Source organism: Cucurbita moschata, unplaced genomic scaffold, assembly GCF_002738365.1.
Source record: "Cucurbita moschata cultivar Rifu unplaced genomic scaffold, Cmos_1.0 Cmo_Scf00008, whole genome shotgun sequence".
NCBI lineage: Eukaryota > Viridiplantae > Streptophyta > Magnoliopsida > Cucurbitales > Cucurbitaceae > Cucurbita > Cucurbita moschata.
In genome coordinates, this window is record NW_019268524.1 from 5,460,774 (window position 1) to 5,481,915 (window position 21,142).

The window sequence follows — 21,142 nt, forward strand, 5'->3', positions numbered from 1 at the left end:
AAAAAAAAAAAAAAAAAAAAAAAAAAAAAAAAAAAAAAAAAAAAAAAAAAAACTACCGCTGACTAAAATAAAATTTTTGAATGAAATTATAATAAATTTAAATTCGATATTTACGAATAAATGACATTTTGTTTAAAAAATACTTTCAAAAGTTTTATAATATTTAAATTTAAAAATATTTAAAAATATTCTTACCGAAAATAAATTTTTAATTTTTAATTTTTTTTTTCTCATAAACTTTTGTAAATCAATTTTGGGCTGTTGCTGGTTTCTCTTCGTTTCCAAGGCTTCTTCTTTACTATTGCCTTCGAGAAAAAACAAGCGAAAATCGTTCGCGTTCTCCCAGCGATATCGATTCCTCAATCCAATATCAACTTCCCAAATCGAAAGCAAATCTGCAACTTTTTTCGATTATTTTTTGTTTTGATTTGGAAAGGGCTGTTTGTGAACTGAGAAAACGATGCAGAAAGCGGCGCAGGGATGGTTCACGCAAGGGGGTAATAGTGGGAGTGATAATCAACTCAAATCGTCCTCTTCGTTGCTGGCTGATTGGAATTCGTACGCAGAATCACAAGCTTCTGAGGATAGCAGCTCCAATTTGGGAATCGGATTCGATCTCGAAAGTGCTGTTAGGTCTGCCAATGAAACCGTTTCAGGAACTTTCAGTGTGTAAGTCTCTGATCCTATATGCATCTTAGCGATGTATGTTGTATTGAATTTTGTATATTTTTACTGTAATTTTGGTACTTGGCTATGGCTGTTACGTTCTCTCTTAAGGTTGTGAAATGACATGATTTGGTTGGCTGGGTATGAGGATGTGTGGGAAGTGTTTTACCATTATCCTTCGGAATCTTGATTTGCGTTGTATTATCATTTGAATGATTAAGAGTTTCATTTAAGAATCTCGGAGATCCTGCATCTGAACTGCCATTTGGGTATTAGAGAGTTAACAAGGGATCTGAAGAAACAAAGAATGTGACTAGAGGTTCCCAAACAGCATGAAATCAAATTCTCCTTAGCCCAGGAGAGTATAGTTTGCACAAGTTTGAAGGTCTTGATTTCAATGTCTTTGGATCCTTCCATTCTTGTTTAGATTTTTGGGTTAAAAGGAGTTCAGTCTTTTTGAAGGCTTCCATATGGGAAAGAATGAAGTTCTCGTTTTCTTGTGTTTTTTTTATTATGTTATGTTATTGGATCTCTTTTATTATTACTAGTTTTGTTTTCATTCTGATTTTATCAAAGTTTATAAAATCATTTGCACCATGAAAATCCTTAGATTATAGCAACCTTGAGGCTAGAATGAATTTTTCTAAGGGCTTCATGGTAAGCATTAAGAGCTTTAGGGGAAAATGTAGAAAATTTTCCGTTTTCCAAGTTTTTAACGTTAGCCCCTCGAATGTTTAGGCTTTTTTTTTTGGGATAATGTTGGTCGTGAAGGAGTGAGACCAGGCTTCCTGAGTGGCTATCATGTAATGCCATAAATCTGTCTTTTGGGAAACTCCATATCCATTTTGACACCAAATCCTTATTTCTACTCTGTAGATTTTCCAACATCCCGCTTTATTTGTGGAAATTGAAATGGCTAACCAATTTACAAGATGACTTTGTTTTAAATTTTATTCACCACAGGGTTAAGGATGACATCTGAGTTAGATTTTGTGAAGATCATTGCCATTGGCTTGATCGCAGTCTGATTTGCTCTTCTTTTTCTTGGTTTTATAATCTGCATTCAGTGAATTATCCTTTTATTATCATTGCATCATAGAAAGGAAACTGCTAGTTAGTTTCACACTTTGTGTTTCTTTATTATGGTTCACTAGACCAATTTGGACAATGGGTCGTGTTACATCCGAGTAAAGAAGGGATACATGGATGAACTGAGAACACATCCGAATGTGAGTGATCCTAAGGATAGGATGACTTAGAATGACTTATAAGAATTGAAAGTTACTACCTATACCAACAAAGTGCATCTTCCTTTTTGGTAGGTCAAAGAACTCCAAAGTTAATCGTGCTTTGCTTGAATCTATCTTATATTGGGTGACCTCCTAGGAATTTTCTGAGGAAGCATGTGAGTGAAGAAAAAACAGGCTGAAATGACCTGTATTGGTATGTGGAGATAGTCTTCCGTCTTAGGAGCGAGAAGTAAGTAATGTGATCATGTCATAGGGGAATGCCGGGATCATTAGGTCCAAATCTGGATTTCGAATCATAGGCATGGGGTCTTGAGGTTCATTATGCATTTTTCTTGCAAGTCTCTCATTTCTTGACTGGTATTATCTCCTGTTCACCATCCTCTTTCTTGTGAAATTTGGGGAAGTTAAAATTCAAAAGAAAATAAACTTTTTTGCTTGGTTGGTTTCTAGATGTAGGACTAGCACCGTGCATTCATTCAGAGGCCATCCTTAGTGGTTTCTTACCCTCATGGTGTACCATTTGAAGGGATGACCTCAAAGATTATAATCATGTCATATTGGTGGTGCCAGTTTGCTAGATTGATTCTAGGAAGATTTTGAAGTCTTCTCAAGTTGTTTCAGCGTCGCTAAGGTTGCGTCATATGTTTGACGAGATCTTAATTCACCCACTCTTTTAAGAGAAAGATAAATTGCTGTTGGAGGTTACTTTCTTCCATCTAATGTGGCCATATCCAGTTAAGGAGAAACTAGAGCATTTTAGGGGAGGGAGAAGTGGTTAGAGGATGTTTGGAATCATCTTTTGGCCACTCACAACCCTTGGTGACAAAGGAGCAAACACACCCGACAACAATTGATAAGAACTAAAAGATGAAATTTGTAGAATGTGATGGTATCAATAATTTTAAAACAAAGAGATTGATTAGAGGATCTAGTCTCAAAATCGAATGGATACTTTGTTGATAACTTGACTCTAATACCAATTGCTCGAAGTTCAAACAATCTGTCTATCGAATGCGGATTAAGAGAATTAGGATCGAAAGATTGTATTGATAGAAGAACTTGATGGTGGTTACAAGGATGCTTGAGATTTTCTTTCAAGTAGAAGATTTGCTTTGAAAACTTGCCTTCGAATACGTATTGGAAGTCTTTGAAGACTCTGGAATTGAAATAAAAACTAGATTGAGTTAACCAAGAGATAATATTGAATGAGACAGAACATGACCCTTGACGGATATTAATCATATCTTTAGGAAAGGTAAAAGATTGAAAGCAAATAAAATGTAACACCGGCTCATAGACAGCTCGATTCACCAGAGTTACCACTGACATAGACCATTTACTTCGAAAACCAGTCATAAAAAACCAAAACATTTTCGTACATAACAAGTAAAACATGTAAATCCAGTACTTGTTACAACACAAAAATAACCAAAGTAAGTTTTCAACAGCGAAAGCACATGTACATAAAACAGACTTAGAAATGGATTCCTTGTAGTCTCTAGCTCGCTGGTCTCGTCCTCGGTTGGTCTACATCATCTATACTTGGAAAGAAAAGTTAAAATAATTTTGATGAGTAATTAATTTACTCGATAAGTTGCTAACTTGTCATTCACAAGTTTCTTACTTATCTTTCCTGCTGTTTTTAAGTTTTATTCACCATTGATTCCTAGCTTCTTTCATTAGGATCATTTGTTCGCTAATAAGGTATTTCAGCTACCTCTAGCTTACGTTACTGACTTTCTATATGCTTATTTAGAATTTTTGGACTCGTATGTAAGACTCATTCTCGGTCAAATACGACTCATTTACTAATTTCTCTGGTGGCCTGTAACATCATACATACCAACGGTCAGGAATACTCGTTGTTCTTAATTTAACACACAACGTGTTGGTTAGGAACTCCGCTGGAATTAGTAGACTACAATACTTATAAAAATAGATCAGGACTCAACAACTATAAGCATATCCTGTAGTCATAACTTTTCTATCAATGTATACACATATAGCATGCTCACATTCTATTGCATGCATCCACATATTTATAATGTTCAACAACTCGTTCCAGGCCACGAAAAGCATGTCTTCAAATCCTGATACATCTTCGTGGCACCTGGATGTACAGTATAGAGTGACTCATGTGCCTCAGATAGAATCTTCCTCTTGATCTTTACATTGTTAGGTACACAAGTTCGATTCTGCCCCTTCAAACATCCATCACCTGTCATCAAGAAATTTTTGACTTGTTCAGTCTCAAGTTGCTCCATGACTTTTGCAAAATAAGGGTCCTTCTGTTGACCTTGAATAATTTGTTGCTGCAATGTCGGGCAGATAGTCATAAAAGCTAACTGAGTTGTCGCTTCCCTAACTAAAACAACTATCTGAGATCGTTCAAACTCCATCTGAATGTTGGTTTGCCTCGTCAACATTGCAGATGAGTGAGTTGTTTTACGACTCAAAGCATCAGCTACTAGATTAGCTTTGCCAAGGTGATGAAGGATCTGCATATCATGATCCTTCACTAACTCCAACCATCGGCGCTGTCTTATATTTAGCTCCTCCTGTGTAAACAGATATTTGAGACTTTTGTGATCTGTATATACATGTATCTTTTCACCATATAGATAATTTATCCAAATCTTTAGAGCAAATACCACAACAGCTAACTTTAAATCATGACTTGGATAGTTGCATTCATAATTTTTCAACTGTCAAGAGGCATAAGCAATAACTCTCCTGTTCTGCATAAGTACGCAACCCAACCCATTTTTAGAGACATCACTATAGATTATCAGATCTCCAGTACTATCAGGTACAGTAAGCACGGGTGCTGATGCTAGTCTTTCCTTGAGTTCCTAAAAACTCCTCTCACAAGCTCGACTCCACTTAAATGTCTTCCCTTTTCTAGTTAATTGAGTCAAAGGCGCTACAATTTTTGCGAAGTCTTTAATAAATCGCTTGTAATATCCTGCTAAACCCAGTAAACTTCTCACCTCAGTAACTGTAGTTGGTCGAGCCCAACCTATAATTGCCTTCACCTTTGCTGGATCAACAACTATGTCATCCTTGGATACCACACGACAGACCAAGGAATACCACCTTTTGAGGCCAAAACTCACATTTCGAGAATTTGGCAAATAATTTATGTTCGCGTAATACCAGCAAGACTTTCCTCAAATCCTCTACATGTTCGTGTGTCTTGGAATAAATCAAGATATCATCAATGAACACAATCATAAAAGAATTCAGAAAATCTTAGAATACTCGATTCATCAGCTCCATAAACACAGCAGGGGCGTTAGTTACACCAAAGGACATCACAACAAACTCATAGTGTCCCCGAGTACAAAAAGTTGTCTTCGATATGTCCTCTTCTTTGACTCTTATCTGATGATAACCAGAATGAAGATCAATCTTCAAAAATACTGCTGCCCCTTGAAGCTGATCAAACAAGTCATCAATTCGTGGCAACAGATACTCATTTTTAATTTTCATTTTGTTCAACTCTCTATAATCAATACAGAGACGCAGTGTACCATCTTTCTTCTTCACAAACAACACTGGAGCTTCCCATGGTGACACACTGGGTCGTTTGAACCCCTGGTTCAATAAGATTCTGTAGGAGCCATCCTGTAAGGAGCTTTAGAAATAGGTGTTGTTTTTGGTTCCAGTTCAATGCCAAAATTGACTTCCTGCTCTGGTGGCAATCGAGGTAATTCATCAGGAAAGACATCCAAAAAAACTGATATATCTGTATCAACTCGTCTGATTTCTACAAAACTAGCCAGGAACGCCACAACACCATGAGTAATCAACTTCCTGGCCTTTAAAGTAGTTATCGTCTTGGGAATACTTCTCGGCTTCATACCTTGAAACCGAAAGCTTTTTTCCATTGGAGGTTGAAATACTATTTCTTTCTTGTAACAATCAATGCTGGCATGATGAACAGATAATCAATCCATGTCCAAAATAACATTGTGATTGTACATATCTAGCACCATTAATAAAATATCTAATGGTTGGCCATATACCATCACTCTATCAAATTTTACATTTTCACAAGTCTGAAGTTGTGTGACGGAGGAGAGTGGGTATATACAAGATTTTACGAAACTTGCCCCACCAACTTTTGCAGGAAGGGTGACTGACTCTTAGGCAGCTGAGTGGTGGCTGAAATGTATTGAAACAAAATTTACATTCTTCAACTTTCTAGAAAGTCATAAAGTGTTGTGTGTCACATACATGTTAGAGAGATCTACTCATTTTTTGTGGAAAATAAAAAAGCTAAAGATGGAGGCTAGTGGAGTCTCGATTTCGTGGTCGACGTTTAAACATGAATTCTGTGAGGAAGTATTATTATGCCCTAGCAAGACCTCGAAATCGAACAGCCTTTATGCAATTGAAGTAGGGTAACAGGTTAGTGGAGGAGTATGAGATGGAGTTCACTCGGTTATCCAAATTTGCTCCTCACATGGTTGCAACTGAGGAAGAGAAGACAGATTTCTTTATTCAGGGTTTAAGGCCTGAGATACAGGGATCAGTATCTGCTCATGAATCCTAAGATTTCGTCACCGCTTACAATGTTACTATTAAACTACCAAGGAGTGATCAGGGCTCCAGCAGTCAAGCACGATCAAGTGGTAAGCGAAATTTACTTAGACGTCCTTAGGATTGTAACAACAGACAGCACAGCGACGAGTTGATCGTTGGCCTTCTACAGGTGATGGGAAGGAAGTTTGTGGTAAATGTGGGTTGATGCACGAGGGACCCTGTATTGCTACAAACAAGACCTGTTATAATTGTGGCAAGGGTAACCATCTAGCCAGAATGTGTCGTAGTGCAAGGAATCGTAATGTGGTACGCACTGAAAGGCCCGCTCCAGGAGGAGGTGGTCAGTCGAGCGCTGGAGGATAGATCAAGGCTCGAGGTAAAGCCTTCACCACGACGAGCAAGGCAGTGGAGGATGCTAGCACTGTGGTGACAGGTACTTTATCTGTTTGTGGTTAGCGTGCATATACTGTACTTGATTCTGGCTCAACACATTCTTTTATATCACTAATCATTTGTTCGTCAAGCTCGACTTGAGGTAAAACCTCTAGGCTATGAGTTGTTAGTTTCTACACCTTCAGGAGTCATACTGATGACTTGTGAAAATGTGAAATTTGATAAAGTGATAGTATTTGGCTAACCATTAGATATGTTATTAATGGTGCTAGATAGGTATGATCATGATGTTATGTTGGGCATGGATTGACTATCTGCTCATCATGTCAGTATTGATTCTTACAAGAAAGAGATAGTATTCCAATCTCCGATGGGAAAAAGCTTTCGGTTTTAGGGTAGAAAGCTGGGAAGTATTCCCAAAACGATAACTGCTTTAAAAATCAAGAAGTTGATTACTCATAGTGCTGTGGCGTTCCTGGCTAGTGTTGCAGAAGTCAGACGAGTTGATACAGATGTATCAGTTGTACCTATGGTGAATGAGTTTCTAGATGTCTTCCCTGATGAATTACCTTAGTTGCCACCAGAACGGGAAGTCAATTTTGGCATTGAACTGAAACCAGGAACGACACCTATTTCTAAAGCTCCTTACAGGATGGCTCCTACAGAATTGAAAGAATTAAAGCTGCAATTACAAGAGTTGTTGAACCAAAGGTTCATACGGCTCAGTGTGTCACCATGGGGAGCTCCAATGTTATTTGTGAAGAAGAAAGACGGTACACTATGTCTCTATATTGATTATAGAGAGTAAAATAAGTATTCGTTGCTACGAATGGATGACTTGTTTGATCAACTTCAAGAGGCAACAGTATTTTCGAAGATTGATGTTCGTTCTGGTTATCATCAAATAAGAGTCAAAGAAGAGGACATGCCGAAGACAGCTTTTCGTACTCATTGTGGGCACTATGAGTTTGTTGTGATGTTCTTTGATTTGACTAACACCCCTGCTGTGTTTATAGAATTAATGAATAGAGTATTCCAAGATTTCCTGGATTCTTTTGTGATTGTGTTCATTGATGATATCTTGGTTTATTTCAAGACAGATTATGAGCACGCAAAGCATTTGAGGAAAGTCTTGCTGGTATTACACGAACATAAGCTATTTGCCAAATTCTCAAAATGTGAGTTTTGGCTTCAAAGGGTGGTATTCCTTGGCCATGTGGTATCTAAGGATGACATAGGTGTTGATCCAGTAAAGGTGGAGGTAGTTATAGGTTAGGCTCGATCAACTATAGTTATCCAGGATATTACAGGCGAATAATTTTCGCGCCTTTGACTCAATTAACTAGAAAATGGAAGAAATTTGAGTGGAGTCAAGCTTCTAAAAGGAGTTTTCAGGAACTCAAGGAAAGACCGGCATCATCACTAGTGCTTCGATACTAAGAATCTGGTAATTTATAGTGATGCCTCTAAAAATGGGTTGGGTTGGTTTGCGTATTTATGCAGAACGGGAAAGCTATTGCTTATGCCTCTTGTCAGTTGAAAGATTATGAACGCAACTATCCAACTCATGATTTAGGTGAGCTCTTGTGGTATTTTCTCTAAAGATTTGGAGACATTATCTATAGTCTACTAATTCCCACGGAGTTTCTTACCAACGTCCTGTGTGCTAAGTTAGGAACAATGAGTATTCCTGACTGTTGGAATATATGATGTTACAGACCGCCAGAGAAATTGGTTGACGGGCCGTATTTGACTGAGAGCGAGTTTTACATACGAGTCCAAAAATTTTAAATAAACATATAGAGAATCAGTAATCTAAGCTAGAGGTAGCTGAAATACCGTATTAAAGAACAAATGATCTTAATAAGAGAAACTAGGAATTAATGATAGAATAAAACTTTAAAACAGTTGGAAAGATCAGTATAAACTTGTGAAAGACAAGTTAGCTACTTACGGAGTAAATTAATTACTCATCAAAATTATTTTAACTTTTCTTTCTCGATATAGATGATGTAGGCTAACCAAGGATGACCAGCGGACTAGGGACTACCGGGAGTTCATTTCTGAGTTTGTTTTGTCTATATATGTTTTCGTTGTTGAAAAATTACTTTAGTTATTTTTTAGTGGTAAAATATTCTGGTTTTACATGTTATATACGAAAATGTTTTGGTTCTATGACTGGTTTTTGGAGTAAATTATTGATGTCAGTGCTAACTCCTGTAAATCGAATTGCCGATGAGCGGGTGTTACAAAAACAAAAGCGGACAAGACCCTGCTTTTGTTAAATAATCCGTGCACATTTTGTCCTTACTCCTTTTCATCTCCTTAGGCCATCCTTGAGCATTCCAGCTCTTCCACCAAAAATCATATAAGGGAATGCGAGGTGCTTTTAACTATAGATATTGAGATTCAATAGGGCTCAGGCTCCAAGTGATCGAACTGGTTTTCGATATAATCGAAAAATGGCTGGGTGTTGCCCTCGGAAGTCTGCTAGTTTTAGAATATTGAAAGTTTTCCAACCAACGAAGGCACTTCTAATTCATAGTGTGAGATCCCACGTCGGTTGGAGAGGGGAACGAAACATTCTTTATAAGAATGTGGAATCCTCTCGACGCGTTTTGGAACCTTGAGGGGAAGCCCAGAAGGGAAACCCCAAAGAGGACAATATCTACTTGAGCTCACAGATAAGAATTATCATCAGCGAGCTTAAATTGTATAGCGTATAAAAGTCTTACTTCATAGCCTTCATGACTTTTAGATTCACTTCATTCCAAAGAAAAGTAGAACCAGCAGAAGCACTAAATGTGTTTAAGGCAACATTTCAAGCTTCTATGTTACAAATATTATCCTATTTGGGCTTTCCCTTTCAGGCTTCCCCTCAAGGTTTTTAAAACGTGTCTGCTAAGAAAAAGTTTCCGCACCTTTATAAATAATGTTTTGTTCTCCTCCCCAACTGATGTGGGATCTCACAATCCACCCCTTCGGGGCCAAACGTCCTCGCTGGCACTCATTTCCTTCTCCAATCGATGTGGGATCTCACATTCTATGTCACATCCAAGATAATTTGGGGTTTCTTCCCAAAGGACTACTTCCAAGTTCAACGATAGTATCCTTTACAACGCCTCAGTTTTGCCTGATATCTCAGGATTTTCATAAAACCATTCGAGGAACTCTCGTCAACCATTTCTTTCGTAAGCGCATTTATTCATATCTTTCATATAATTTTCTGATTATTTCGTGATTTGATCCTTCTATAGGGTTTCGAAAGGAGTGAGAGAACTTCCCGGAAACTTCCAGTCGGCCACTAGTAACGTTCCCTCAGGAAAAGCCCTGATGTATTTTGGTTTGTTTCTAGCAACTGGAGTTTTCTTTATCTTCATTGCGTTCACCATGTTCCTCCCTGTCATGGTAATTATGCCTCAAAAGTTCGCCATCTGCTTTACTCTTGGCTGCTGCTTCATCATTGGATCCTTCTTTGCACTTAAGGGTCCACAGAATCAGCTTGCTCATATGTTCTCTAAAGAGGTAACTTTTCCCTAAATGTAAATACATTTTTTACCGCCACCCTCCCATTATTTTAGCTGATTTGTTACTTCGCTTCATGATTCAGAGACTTCCTTTTACCGCGATCTTTATTGGTAGTATGTTGGGCACTTTATATGTTTCCATGGGGCTTCACAGCTACGTTCTCTCAGTGTTCTTCTCTGTATTACAGGTATCTTCATCATTCTTCAAAATTTTAATACCCATAATGCATCTATTGTTCCATTTCGTATCGGTCCGAATTGAAACGTTTTGGTTCCTCCAGGTTCTCGCACTTGCATACTACGCTGTTTCCTATTTTCCTGGCGGGTCTACTGGGATGAAGTTTCTGACGTCTGCTCTTACGTCGTCGGTAATGAGATGTTTCGGTAGGTGATCTCGACAGTCATATGGCTTATGCTAGGCACACTGCACATTTCTCTACTGATTAGAGAGATCCATGTTAATGTGAGTTAATTTTGGTTGGAAATGATGCATAACATGTTGGTGTATGTAGAAACCAAAAATATTAGCAGCAGGCACCATTTTTCTGTGTTGTTTTCTGATTGTTTCATCTCCATTATCATATTGACTGCGCTTCTCAGAAACTGTGGAGAGAGAGAAATTAGTAATTATTTTTAAAAATGATATTCGATTGCACATTAATAATTAAAATCTCATATCTCGTTAAATTCAAACATTAAACATTTATAGATCCTAATACATTACTTATATCAATTACAAACATTTTTTTTTAAATGATAGTATTGGATTATAATCCTATTTTTGGGTTGGTCGAGATGACCCAATAAAAAGATGTCAATTCAAAAATCGAATCAAATTTTTATTTTTTTTAAATATTTAATTCAATCTAAATTGAAACCGAAAAAAATTTAGGCCATACAAGGGAGATTTAATTAATATTCATTGGAGTGTTAAGGTAAGTTATTTTCAGTGTTCACTCCCTGCGAGTTGTAGATCTGCTTCTTCCAAATTCAGGCATTGATCCATTGCGGACTTTGTTTTGATTGCGACTCCCATTCTCAACTCTACTTGTTCTTAGCAAAGTTTCAACAGCCCCAACTTGTACTCTGTTCCATAATATAAACCACAAAATCTCTGTTAATAAATAGAGAACATCATTTCTCGGCAAAATCTCTGTTAATTTAATAATTAATTTATATTTCTTCCAGGTGTAGGCTCGTACATTACTTTGGCTTAGAAATCCTTGTTGAGGATTGTTGGGAGAACGTCCCACGTTGACTAATTAAGGGAATGATCATGGGTTTATAATGAATACATCTCTATTGATATGAGACCTTTTGGGAAACCAAAAGCAAAGCTATGAAAATTTATGCTCAAAGTGAACAATATCATACCATTATAGAGGTCCGTGATTCCTAACATGGTATCAAAGCCAGACACTGAACAGTGTGTTAGCGAGGACGCTGGGCCCTGAAGGGGGGTGGATTGTGAGATCTCAAATCGATTAGAAAGAGGAACGAGTGTCAACAAGAACGTTGGGCCTCAAAGAGAGTGCATTGTGAGATCCCACGTTGGTTAGAGAAGAGAAGGGAATGAAGAATTTTTTAAAAACTTTCCCTAGCAGACACGTTTTAAAAACCTTAAGGGAAAGTCCGGAGGGAAAATTAAAGAATGACAATATCTACTAGCAGTGGACTTGGGCGGTTACAAATGGTATCAGAGTCATGCCCTTAACTTAGCCATGTCAATAGAATGCTCAAGTGTCAAACAAAAAAGTTGTAAGCCTCGAAGGTGTAGTTAAAAGTGACTCAAGTGTCGAACAAATAGTGTACTTTGTTCGAGGGCTCCAGAGAAGGAATCGAGCCTCAATTAAGAGGAGGTTGTTCGAAGGCTCCATAAGCCTCAAGAGAGGCTCTATGGTGTACTTTGTTCAAGGGGAGGATTGTTGAGAATTGTTGAGGAGGGAGTCTTACATTCGCTAATTAAGGGAATGATCATGGATTTATAAGTAAGAATACATCTCTATTGCTATGAGGCCTTTTGGGGAAAGCAAAAGCAAAACCATGAAAGCTTATGCTCAAAGTAGACAATATCATACCATTGTGGAGATCCGTAATTTCTAACAACCCTTGCTAATTAACCCGTGCTAAACCTAAGATCTTAACCTTAAGGTCAGAGGATAGTAATTATTTATATATCGTTAAAGTATTGTTAAAACTAAAACAACCATAACCTATTCGCTTAAGATTTTAGGTTTAGTGGTGTTTTGACACCGTAAAGCACGGCATGTGTGTTCAAGCTCCTCTAGTGTCATTTTCTTCTCAACTAAATTGATTTCCATTTGTTTGACCTTCTATAGATTTCTAAGCCGGCTATTGTGATGTCTCACATTGGTTGGGGAGAAGAACAAACCACTATTTAAGGGTGTGGAAACCTTCTCCTAGCAGACGCGTTTTGAAGCCTTGAGGAAAAGTCCAAAGAGGAAAATATCTGCTAGCGATAGATCTGGGTCGTTACAAATGGTATCAGAGCCAGACATCGGACGATGAGCCAGCATTCTCGCTGTTCCCCGAAGTGGGGTAGACACGAGGCGGTATGCCAGTAAGGATGCTGGGTCCCAAAGGGGGGTGGATTTGGGGGCAGTCCCACATCGATTGGAGGAAGGAAAGAGTGCCAGCGAGGACGCTAGGCCTTGAAAGGGGGTGGATTGTGATGTCCCACCTTGGTTGGGGAGGAGAACAAACCACCATTTATAAGGGTGTGGAAATCTTCCCCTAGCAGACGCGTTTTAAAGCCCTAAGGGGAAGCCCGAAAGGGAAAGCCCAAAGAGGACAATATCGGCTAGCGGTGGATCTAGGCCGTTACAGCTAACGAGGGGAGTACTAAAGTGTTGATATAATTAAATTTATTATAATCCATCAGGTTAAATATAACAGTCCAAGCCCACCGCAAACAGATATTGTCCTCTTTAGACTTTTCCTTTCTCGGTTCTCCTTAAAGTTTTCAAAACACAGGAGAGGTTTCCACACCCTTATAAAGGGTGTTTCGTTCTCCTCCCGTGGGATCTCCATTAAACTTTTAGATTTAATTTAACATGGAATCAAAAGTAACGTTGTAACTAAGTTTACCTTGGTGGTTCCAGATTCTGAGAGTTCCTCGGGAAGTTGTGACAAACTTTTTTCACCTTCAAAGCACCACCAAGAGGCATTCCCCCAAGAAACTGGTCATTCTCCATCTCAGAGAAGTCACTCTTTCTTGAATCTTGCTCATTTTTTTCTTGGCAAACTAGTTGCTTCTTCTTTGTTGAGCCCATTGCTGCTTTTTGGATATCAAGAAATGATGAAGGCTTTGCTATTGGTTGGTTCTCGTTCGTCTCTGTCTTAACCTTGCTTCTTAAAAGGGCACCTCTATCTGTTGATATTGATCTCCTAACTGGTGGAGATGGTGACCTTGGATTTCCAGAGCTTGAACTTGTTGTTGATCTCTCTTCACCTAACAATCTCATTTTTATTGCATCTTTCTCTGTCAATGTTGAGGGAAATCTTGACCTTCTTTGCTTTCCTGAAGAGCAGCTTCTAGCCTGATATCATCCAAATGTTGTCAAAACATATAACAAAATAGGTTAGTTTTGTCTCGGTTTTGGAACTAACCACGTGTTAGGAATTACGACTCTCCACGATGGTATGATATTATCCACTTTGAGCATAAGCTCTCATGGCTTTGCTTTGGGCTTCCCCAAAAAGTTTTAAAACGCGTCTACTAGGGATGGAGGTTTCCACATTCATTCCCCTCTCCAACCAACGTGGGATCTCTCACAATCCACCCCCCTTAGGGGCCCAACGTTCTCGTTGGCACACCGCTCGGTGTCTGGCTCTGATACTAAATTGTTGAACACAACTCTTTGTGGGAAAGACTCGCACTCTTTATTAAGACCAATCGAGAAACACTATGTAGAAACTACTGCACGGTAAACCTAACAAAGAAGGGTTGTGGTTGTTTCATTTGTGGAGGACCTCAAAGAGCCCGTGACTACCCAAATCAAGATAAATTGAGTGCATTGATCACAGATGACAGACAAGGGGAGAAGTTTCCTTCTAACCCCCCGCTTCACACGTTCAGTTTTCTTCTCCCTTACGTGATAGGACTCTAAAGCCAAGTGTTTGCTTCAGTTACAGCCCTCCATTGAATGGGGTGGGAAAGAAAGGTTCGAAAATCTAGTTTTTTACTCAAGTCCAGTGGCAATGAGGAAAGGAAGGACAGCTACAGAAGCATGGCATAGAAAGCAGGGTATGTTATGGGTTGTAGGGAAGAGGTAAGACGTGTACATGAAAGCAAGCGAGAGCAGAGCCTAGGGGTGTCCACGTGCTTTGTATGTCTTGGGATGAAAACCTAGGTAGGGTGGAGGGGTATTTACAGTAGAGGCTAAACAATTTATTTCTAAAATATCTAAATCTTTCCTAAAATACTTAAATCATTTTCCTAAAATAAATAAACAATAGGCTCGTATAATTACTGGGCTGGACTCTATTGGACTAGTGATGATATTTTAACAAAAGAACGATCGAAGACATTTGCTTACCTTCAAAGTTTTAGTATCATCCAGAGGCCGTTGACTATGTTCAGGCTTAGCACCTCCATTAGTACCATGTCTTAGAACACGAAAGGGCGAGGCAGTTCTTGGCTTCTGATTGTGTCCAAGAGCTCGAGCATTGCCACCCTTTAGCTGTTCAAGCTCTGTATCCTTCCTCTCTAAAGCTGATTTAAGATTCGATATCTAAACAAAAATATGAAGCACAAAGTTTGGTTGGTAGGACACTCTCGTACACAATGGTAAACAGTAACGCATACAGAACGAACCTCGTCTTTAAGCTCTCGGATTTGACTGTTTTCTTTGTTACAACGAGCTGCACCTAATTCAATGGAGGCAACTCTCTCAGCAAACTTAAGCGTGCTAATCGTCTCTCCGAGTGCATCGGCCTCGGAATTTATATGTACAAACATCAATGTCTTAGCTTGTCCACCTGTTCTTCAAGGAAAATGTAGCACATATTATAAACTAGCCAAGAAAAAGGCAAGAAAGAGAAAGGTTACCTAAAGAATCTTGAAGGAGTTGAGTAAGTTTGCTATTTCTGTAAGGGATATGAGCACTCTTTTGTGCAAGAGCAGATATCACATCTCCAAGTGCAGACAGGGATTTGTTTATATGTTGTGCTTCCTTTAATCTGTCACCAACAGCTTCAGATTTGTCCACTCTTTCACTACCAGCTAGATCAACTAGATGAAGACACCCCCTAATGATGGATCCAGACACCAAATCTTTTCCAAGAAGATGAACTATTAAAACACTACAACAAGATCATGCATAAACATTTAGACAGCGTCCAGTTTTGTAGGATTAAATCAAGAAGAGAAAAGCTTCTACCTATGTGAACGACTACTTCGCTCGTTTAACGCCGTAGCACCGATAGCTCGATTATTGTGGCCAATGTTCATCAAATGAAGAACATCTTGAGTGCATGTCACAGGAACCCAGCTTGCATCAGGTACATTAAGGCCACTTAGTTGAGAGTTGTTTCGTATATCTAACGTTCAAGCTGTTAAGAAAACGAATATAATCATAGAGGTGTGTTAGTAATAACGACTCTCCACAATGGTATGATATTGTCCATTTTGAGCATAAGCTCTCATGGCTTGGTTTGTGGCTTTCCCAAAAGGTCTCGTACCAATAGGGATGTATTCCTTACTTATAAACTCATAATCATTCCCTAAATTAGCCAATGTGGGACTCCCTCCCAACAATTCTCCCCTCGAACAAAGTACGCTATAGAGCCTCTCCTGAGGCCTATGGAGCCCTCAAGCACAGCCCCCCCTTAATCGAGACTCGACTCCTCTGGAGTCTTCAAACAAAGTACACCCTTTGTTCGACACTTGAGTCACTTTTGACTACACCTTCAAGGCTCACAACTTTTTTATTTGACACTTGAGGATTATATTAACATGACTAAATTAAGAGCATGACTCTGATACCATGTTAGGAATCACGAACCTCCACAACGGTATGGTATTATCCACTTTGAGCATAAGCTCTCATGGCTTTGCTTTAGGCTTCCCCAAAAGGCCTCATACCAATGGAGATGTATTCCTTACTTATACATCCATGATCATTCTCTAAGTTAGTCAACATGGGACTCCCTCCCAACAATCCTCGTGGTCATATGCACAAAATTTACTCGGCAACTGTTGTTTTAAAAGGATATCTTCTGTTTGAGCCATCACTGACTAACAAATCTCTCACTTGCTCATTGTATATTTCGATCATTTGAACACCAACTTCATATTTTATCATATCCAATCTTGCATTTGATATTTGGAATAAGTCATTGAGAGCTCGATAATTAACACCCCATGTATCCTCACTCATCAAATCTGGGCCACTCTGCAAGTAAATGAACATAAAAACTGTTAGGGTCATACAACAACGCACACACTCGATTAAGATGAACACAAAAAATAAGAAAGAGAAAATTTAAAGAGAAATATTGGCTAAAGGTTTTATTGATGACTTCAGATATGTACACCAAGAGAAAATACAGAAAATGAAGAAAGTACATTTTGAAAGACTGCTTAATGGGGTATATATCAACAGATTTAACCACCTACGAGATATTAATCTACTAAATATATCTCTACCAAATCTTTACGAAATATCTACCCTATATATCTCTACTAGATCTTTATTATAAATAAGCATCAGGCTCCATATCCCAACAAAAACTTGTCGGTCTTCAAGGAGATAAAGAATTTGTCAGTGTTTACCATTGTGTATGTCTTTCCCGAGCCCGTTTGTCCATATGCAAAGATGCATACATTAAAACCATCAAGAACAGATCTGATCAATGGTTGAGTATCCATATATATTTCTCCTGCAAAAATTTGTTAGCGCTTATCTTAAGTGATAATATTCAACTATTAGTATTTGATTCAACTATTTGATACCTTGGGTAACATTAGTTCCATAGACTTTATTGAAGGAAAATACTCTTCTTCCAATCATTATGTTCCCATTTTCTCCAATATAGTCAACAGTAGAATGCTGGTTGGCTTGTCCTGGCAAGAAAGGCCTCACTCTACAGTATACCCTTATTGTTCCTATGTTTACAAACAATTAGGACATCGACACGGCAAGAACATGTTCATAATATGAACGGAGTAAATTGTTAATTACCTTTAAGGTCTTGAACTTGATTGTAAAGTATACGATTCTCTTCCAAGACCTTGTGGTAAGAAGAGGAAGCCATTTCAAGGCCCTTGAGATGATGTTCTATGAAAATAAACAGAATGTAAGCATATTAAGTTCATACGAACTCAAAAGGAAGCAATTGAATAGGAGAAAAAAATATCACCAAGCCTTTCAACTTCCTCATTCCATTGGGACTGTATGTGTTTAACTTCAAGCTTGGTTTCTTGAAATGCTGAGTTTAGCTCCTGAAGAGCAACCAAATCAAATCTAATAAAAATCTACACGAAACAACGCATATATATTGTAACAGCCCAGACCCACCGCTAGCAGATATTGTCCTCTTTGGGCTTCCCCTCAAGGCTTTAAAACGCGTCTGCTAGGGAAAGGTTTCCACACCCTTACAAAGGGTGTTTCGTTCTCCTCCCCAACCAATGTGGGATATCACAATCCACCCCCCTTTAGGGCCCAGCGTCCTTGTTAGCACTCATTCCTTTCTCTAATCAATGTGGGACCCCCACCAAATCCACTCCCTTTCAAGGTCCAGCATCCTTACTAGCACCCCCCCCCCTCCTCGGGGAACAACCTCCTCATTGGCACATCACCCGATGTCTAGCTCTGATACCATTTATAATGGCCCAAGCCCACCACTAACAGATATTGTCCTCTTTGGGCTTTCCCTTTCGGGCTTTCCCTCAAAGCCTTAAAACGTGTCTGCTAGGGAAAGGTTTCCACAACATTATAAAGGGTGTTTCGTTCTCCTCCCCAACCAATGTGGGATATCACACACACACATATACACACACAGTAAGCATTAAAACCTGAATTTGATTTTGTTGAGCACGAACTTGTTCTTCATGGCCAAAAGCAGTCCTATGAATAACCTCACGTTTTCCTCCACAAACACAGAATTTGGAGATATCACTTGATGCCATATTAGCTCTTTGACTGATGTATCGAGAAATTGCTTCTATGAATTCAGATTTCGATAATGAACTTAAGTCACTTTTTAACATCTTTTTCAGAAAGAGCCCAAGCTGTAGAAAACAAGAGATGAGACTTAAGAACTCTTAGAACTACAATGCATTTTGTTGAATGTTCCATCATATACCTGAGTGCCTTGAGACATGAGCAGTGCAGAGAAATCCTTGACAACCTTGTTAAGTAGTGCATCAATTACCTATCAGATTCAATGTTAGTTTCAATTGCTTAAACTTAGAAGTAAACTATATGATGCAGAACCTTACCCTACCATTGCATTTAAAGGGAAATCTTCAATTTCGTTAGTCTCTTTAAGGTAAGCTTGTAGAAGTTTGAGTCCAAAACGATCAAAAAGAAAAGCAAGAGCACTGCAAGTTCTTGATTCTTCAACTGAAACTTCATTAGAAAGATGGAGGAAGTCTAGTAGCTGCTCGAACCGAGACGAATCCGACTCGTCTGTACTCTCAGTTCCAGTCACGGATGGTGAACTTTTGGCAAGAGATGTGATCCGTACAGTTCCTCCATATCTCCAAACGCCAATCCCACCAGCTTGTTTCCACTCATAGTATCCTTTCAAGCAAAGAATACACTCCACAACTTTACTAGAAGTACCTCCCTGCACGCATCAAATTCCATCAAAACATGAACATTTTCAGTGAATATGTGCAGCCAAGAGAAGATAAAGGAAGAGGGTTAGAACCTTTTCCAAGTCGGAAGCTTCGAATGTCAAGAGCTTCATGTTTTTAACTGCCTCCAAGAAGTTTCTCATGTTTTCAAAATACTGGATTGCAGATTGAGCAGCTCCTTCGGTTGATTGAACTGTCAGAACTGGACTCTCCACTACCTATTATAAACAAATAAGAACATCAAGATCGCTAGCAAATATTGTCTTCTTTGGGTTTTCCCTCAAAATTTTTAATTTTAAAACGCGTTTGCTAGGAAGAGGTTTTACACGAAGGGTGTTTCGTTCTTCCCTACAACCAAATGGGTATCTTAGGTTTTTCATCACCACTTTAACTATTCACAAGAAGAATGAAATCAATAACATTAAGAAGTATATTAGGACCTTGGGAACAACACCAGGGTTTACTTTGTTGAGGACGATGCAGAGGATAAGGCCATTGCGAAGAGCGAGACAGAACTCTTCTTCTGAGGGCTCCTTCGATAGTACTCCTAATGCTCCATGATCCATTTGGCGTAGCCATTCTACTGCTTGATTCCTCCTCAACGCTGAAAATACATCACCATTACAAATAGCAATAGCAAAACACAAGTTTGTTACAGAGCTCCTCCTCCTCTTTTCAAAAATAATTGTTGTGTTCAAAAAGATCAATAATAAAAAGGAATTATGTTCTTCTTTGGGCTGAAAATTTGGACCAATCTCTTTAGAAGATGGCCCGGATTAGTTGAAGGGAAATTCTGGGTTTATTTGCAACATTACTCCCACCACTTCGATTCTCTCTCTTTTTTTTCTTTAATGTTTTGTTCACCTTTTCCTAAATTAGTGGAACTATCATTATCTCTCCCTCCGAAACATGTCATTATTATTTATTATTTTTAAATAAATATGTAATTATTATTTATGGGTATAAAAATAAGATGTTGCAGTGTCAAATTACCATTTTAGCCCTACTTCATTTCACTTCATAGGTTTTAAGAATTACATTCTCAAAATTAACTAATTTTTTTAATATGGCAAAAAAATAAAGGAAATATTATATATATATATATATATATATATATTCCCAACTAAATATATAGAAGGAAGAAACCAAACAATTCTTTTTTTAAAAAAAAATTATTATAACAAAACTTAAATTATAATATTAATGTGAGCATAAGTCAACCAGAAAGAATTATAATTCTGGACCAAAATTAAATAAACTATAAAAAAAATCACATCACTAAAATAGGCATTTAAGAATAAATAATATGAATTTTTTATATATTGTTTTAAATTTTGGAATTTTGAATTGGGGCAGTGTACTTTCGTGATTTTAAGATTGAGACTTTGAATTTTAAAGGGGTGTGGGTGTGAAGAGAAATACAATAAAGTGGAGTGTATAGAGAAAACTCCGTGAATTTTCAAAAAACATGAAAAACAAAAAGGAGAGGGAAATCGGAAGAAAGATGAACTCATCGATAGAGAAAAATCAAAAAGCGATCGGAAAAAAAGAGTGCGACGGATTTAAATCTTACCAGCTTCTTCCGCTTTCCGCTGAGCCAATTCATCGTCGTTGATAACTTCCTCAGAAATCGCGGAATTAGAAGTAATCTCATTACAATTCGGAACCAGAGCCTTCAATCCTCTCATATTCTTGTTCGGAGACGTCAAAATCGAACTCCGAAAACTGAATTCCTGCGGCATTTTGATGAATCACACTCGATTCTCCTTCCAAGAATCTCCAATTCTTTCTTTTCAACGCACAGAAACAAAAGATTTACACTCCAATTCGATTTTTCCTCTGTTCTCACGATCTGAAAAAGAAACAAACAATGCCGATTCTCGATTCGCTTCACAAAAAAAAAAAAAAAAAAAAAAAAAAAAAAAAAAAAAAAA

The 21,142-nt window shown here is 38.2% G+C and overlaps 2 protein-coding genes across 3 annotated transcripts in view; one reads left to right on the forward strand and one right to left on the reverse strand.

Annotated features, from left to right (window-relative positions):
* The first annotated feature begins 260 nt into the window (after positions 1–260).
* On the forward strand, positions 261–10,953 carry LOC111446136 (protein transport protein SFT2-like). Its single transcript, XM_023084810.1, has 4 exons — positions 261–669; positions 10,115–10,382; positions 10,468–10,572; positions 10,666–10,953. The coding sequence occupies exons 1-4, from the start codon at positions 461–463 to the stop codon at positions 10,774–10,776; spliced, it is 693 nt and encodes a 230-aa protein (XP_022940578.1). The 5' UTR covers positions 261–460; the 3' UTR covers positions 10,777–10,953.
* A 317-nt stretch (positions 10,954–11,270) lies between these two features.
* LOC111446133 (kinesin-like protein KIN-14F) overlaps positions 11,271–21,142 on the reverse strand; it is a 10,166-nt gene continuing 294 nt past the window's right edge. For both annotated transcript variants that reach the window (XM_023084804.1, XM_023084805.1), the window contains exons 2-18: positions 20,782–21,060; positions 19,649–19,812; positions 19,283–19,426; positions 18,854–19,198; positions 18,713–18,781; positions 18,423–18,638; positions 17,768–17,849; positions 17,590–17,685; positions 17,361–17,513; positions 17,181–17,287; positions 16,622–16,800; positions 15,787–15,951; positions 15,456–15,709; positions 15,222–15,385; positions 14,944–15,138; positions 13,493–13,944; positions 11,271–11,470 (exon numbers count right to left, since the gene is read on the reverse strand). In XM_023084804.1, coding sequence (XP_022940572.1) covers positions 11,338–11,470; positions 13,493–13,944; positions 14,944–15,138; positions 15,222–15,385; positions 15,456–15,709; positions 15,787–15,951; positions 16,622–16,800; positions 17,181–17,287; positions 17,361–17,513; positions 17,590–17,685; positions 17,768–17,849; positions 18,423–18,638; positions 18,713–18,781; positions 18,854–19,198; positions 19,283–19,426; positions 19,649–19,812; positions 20,782–20,950 — 3,087 coding nt within the window. In that variant the 5' untranslated portion in view covers positions 20,951–21,060 and the 3' untranslated portion in view covers positions 11,271–11,337. The remainder of the gene's footprint in view (positions 11,471–13,492; positions 13,945–14,943; positions 15,139–15,221; positions 15,386–15,455; positions 15,710–15,786; positions 15,952–16,621; positions 16,801–17,180; positions 17,288–17,360; positions 17,514–17,589; positions 17,686–17,767; positions 17,850–18,422; positions 18,639–18,712; positions 18,782–18,853; positions 19,199–19,282; positions 19,427–19,648; positions 19,813–20,781; positions 21,061–21,142) is intronic.

Bases quoted from the DNA above. Each gene is read 5' to 3' on its own strand.
- LOC111446136 (XM_023084810.1), top strand. From the start codon at position 461: ATGCAGAAAGCGGCGCAGGGATGGTTCACGCAAGGGGGTAATAGTGGG. The intron at 670-10,114 runs GTAAGTCTCTGA...ATCCTTCTATAG, and splicing joins GTTTCAGGAACTTTCAGTGT to GGTTTCGAAAGGAGTGAGAG. The intron at 10,573-10,665 runs GTATCTTCATCA...TGGTTCCTCCAG, and splicing joins TGTTCTTCTCTGTATTACAG to GTTCTCGCACTTGCATACTA.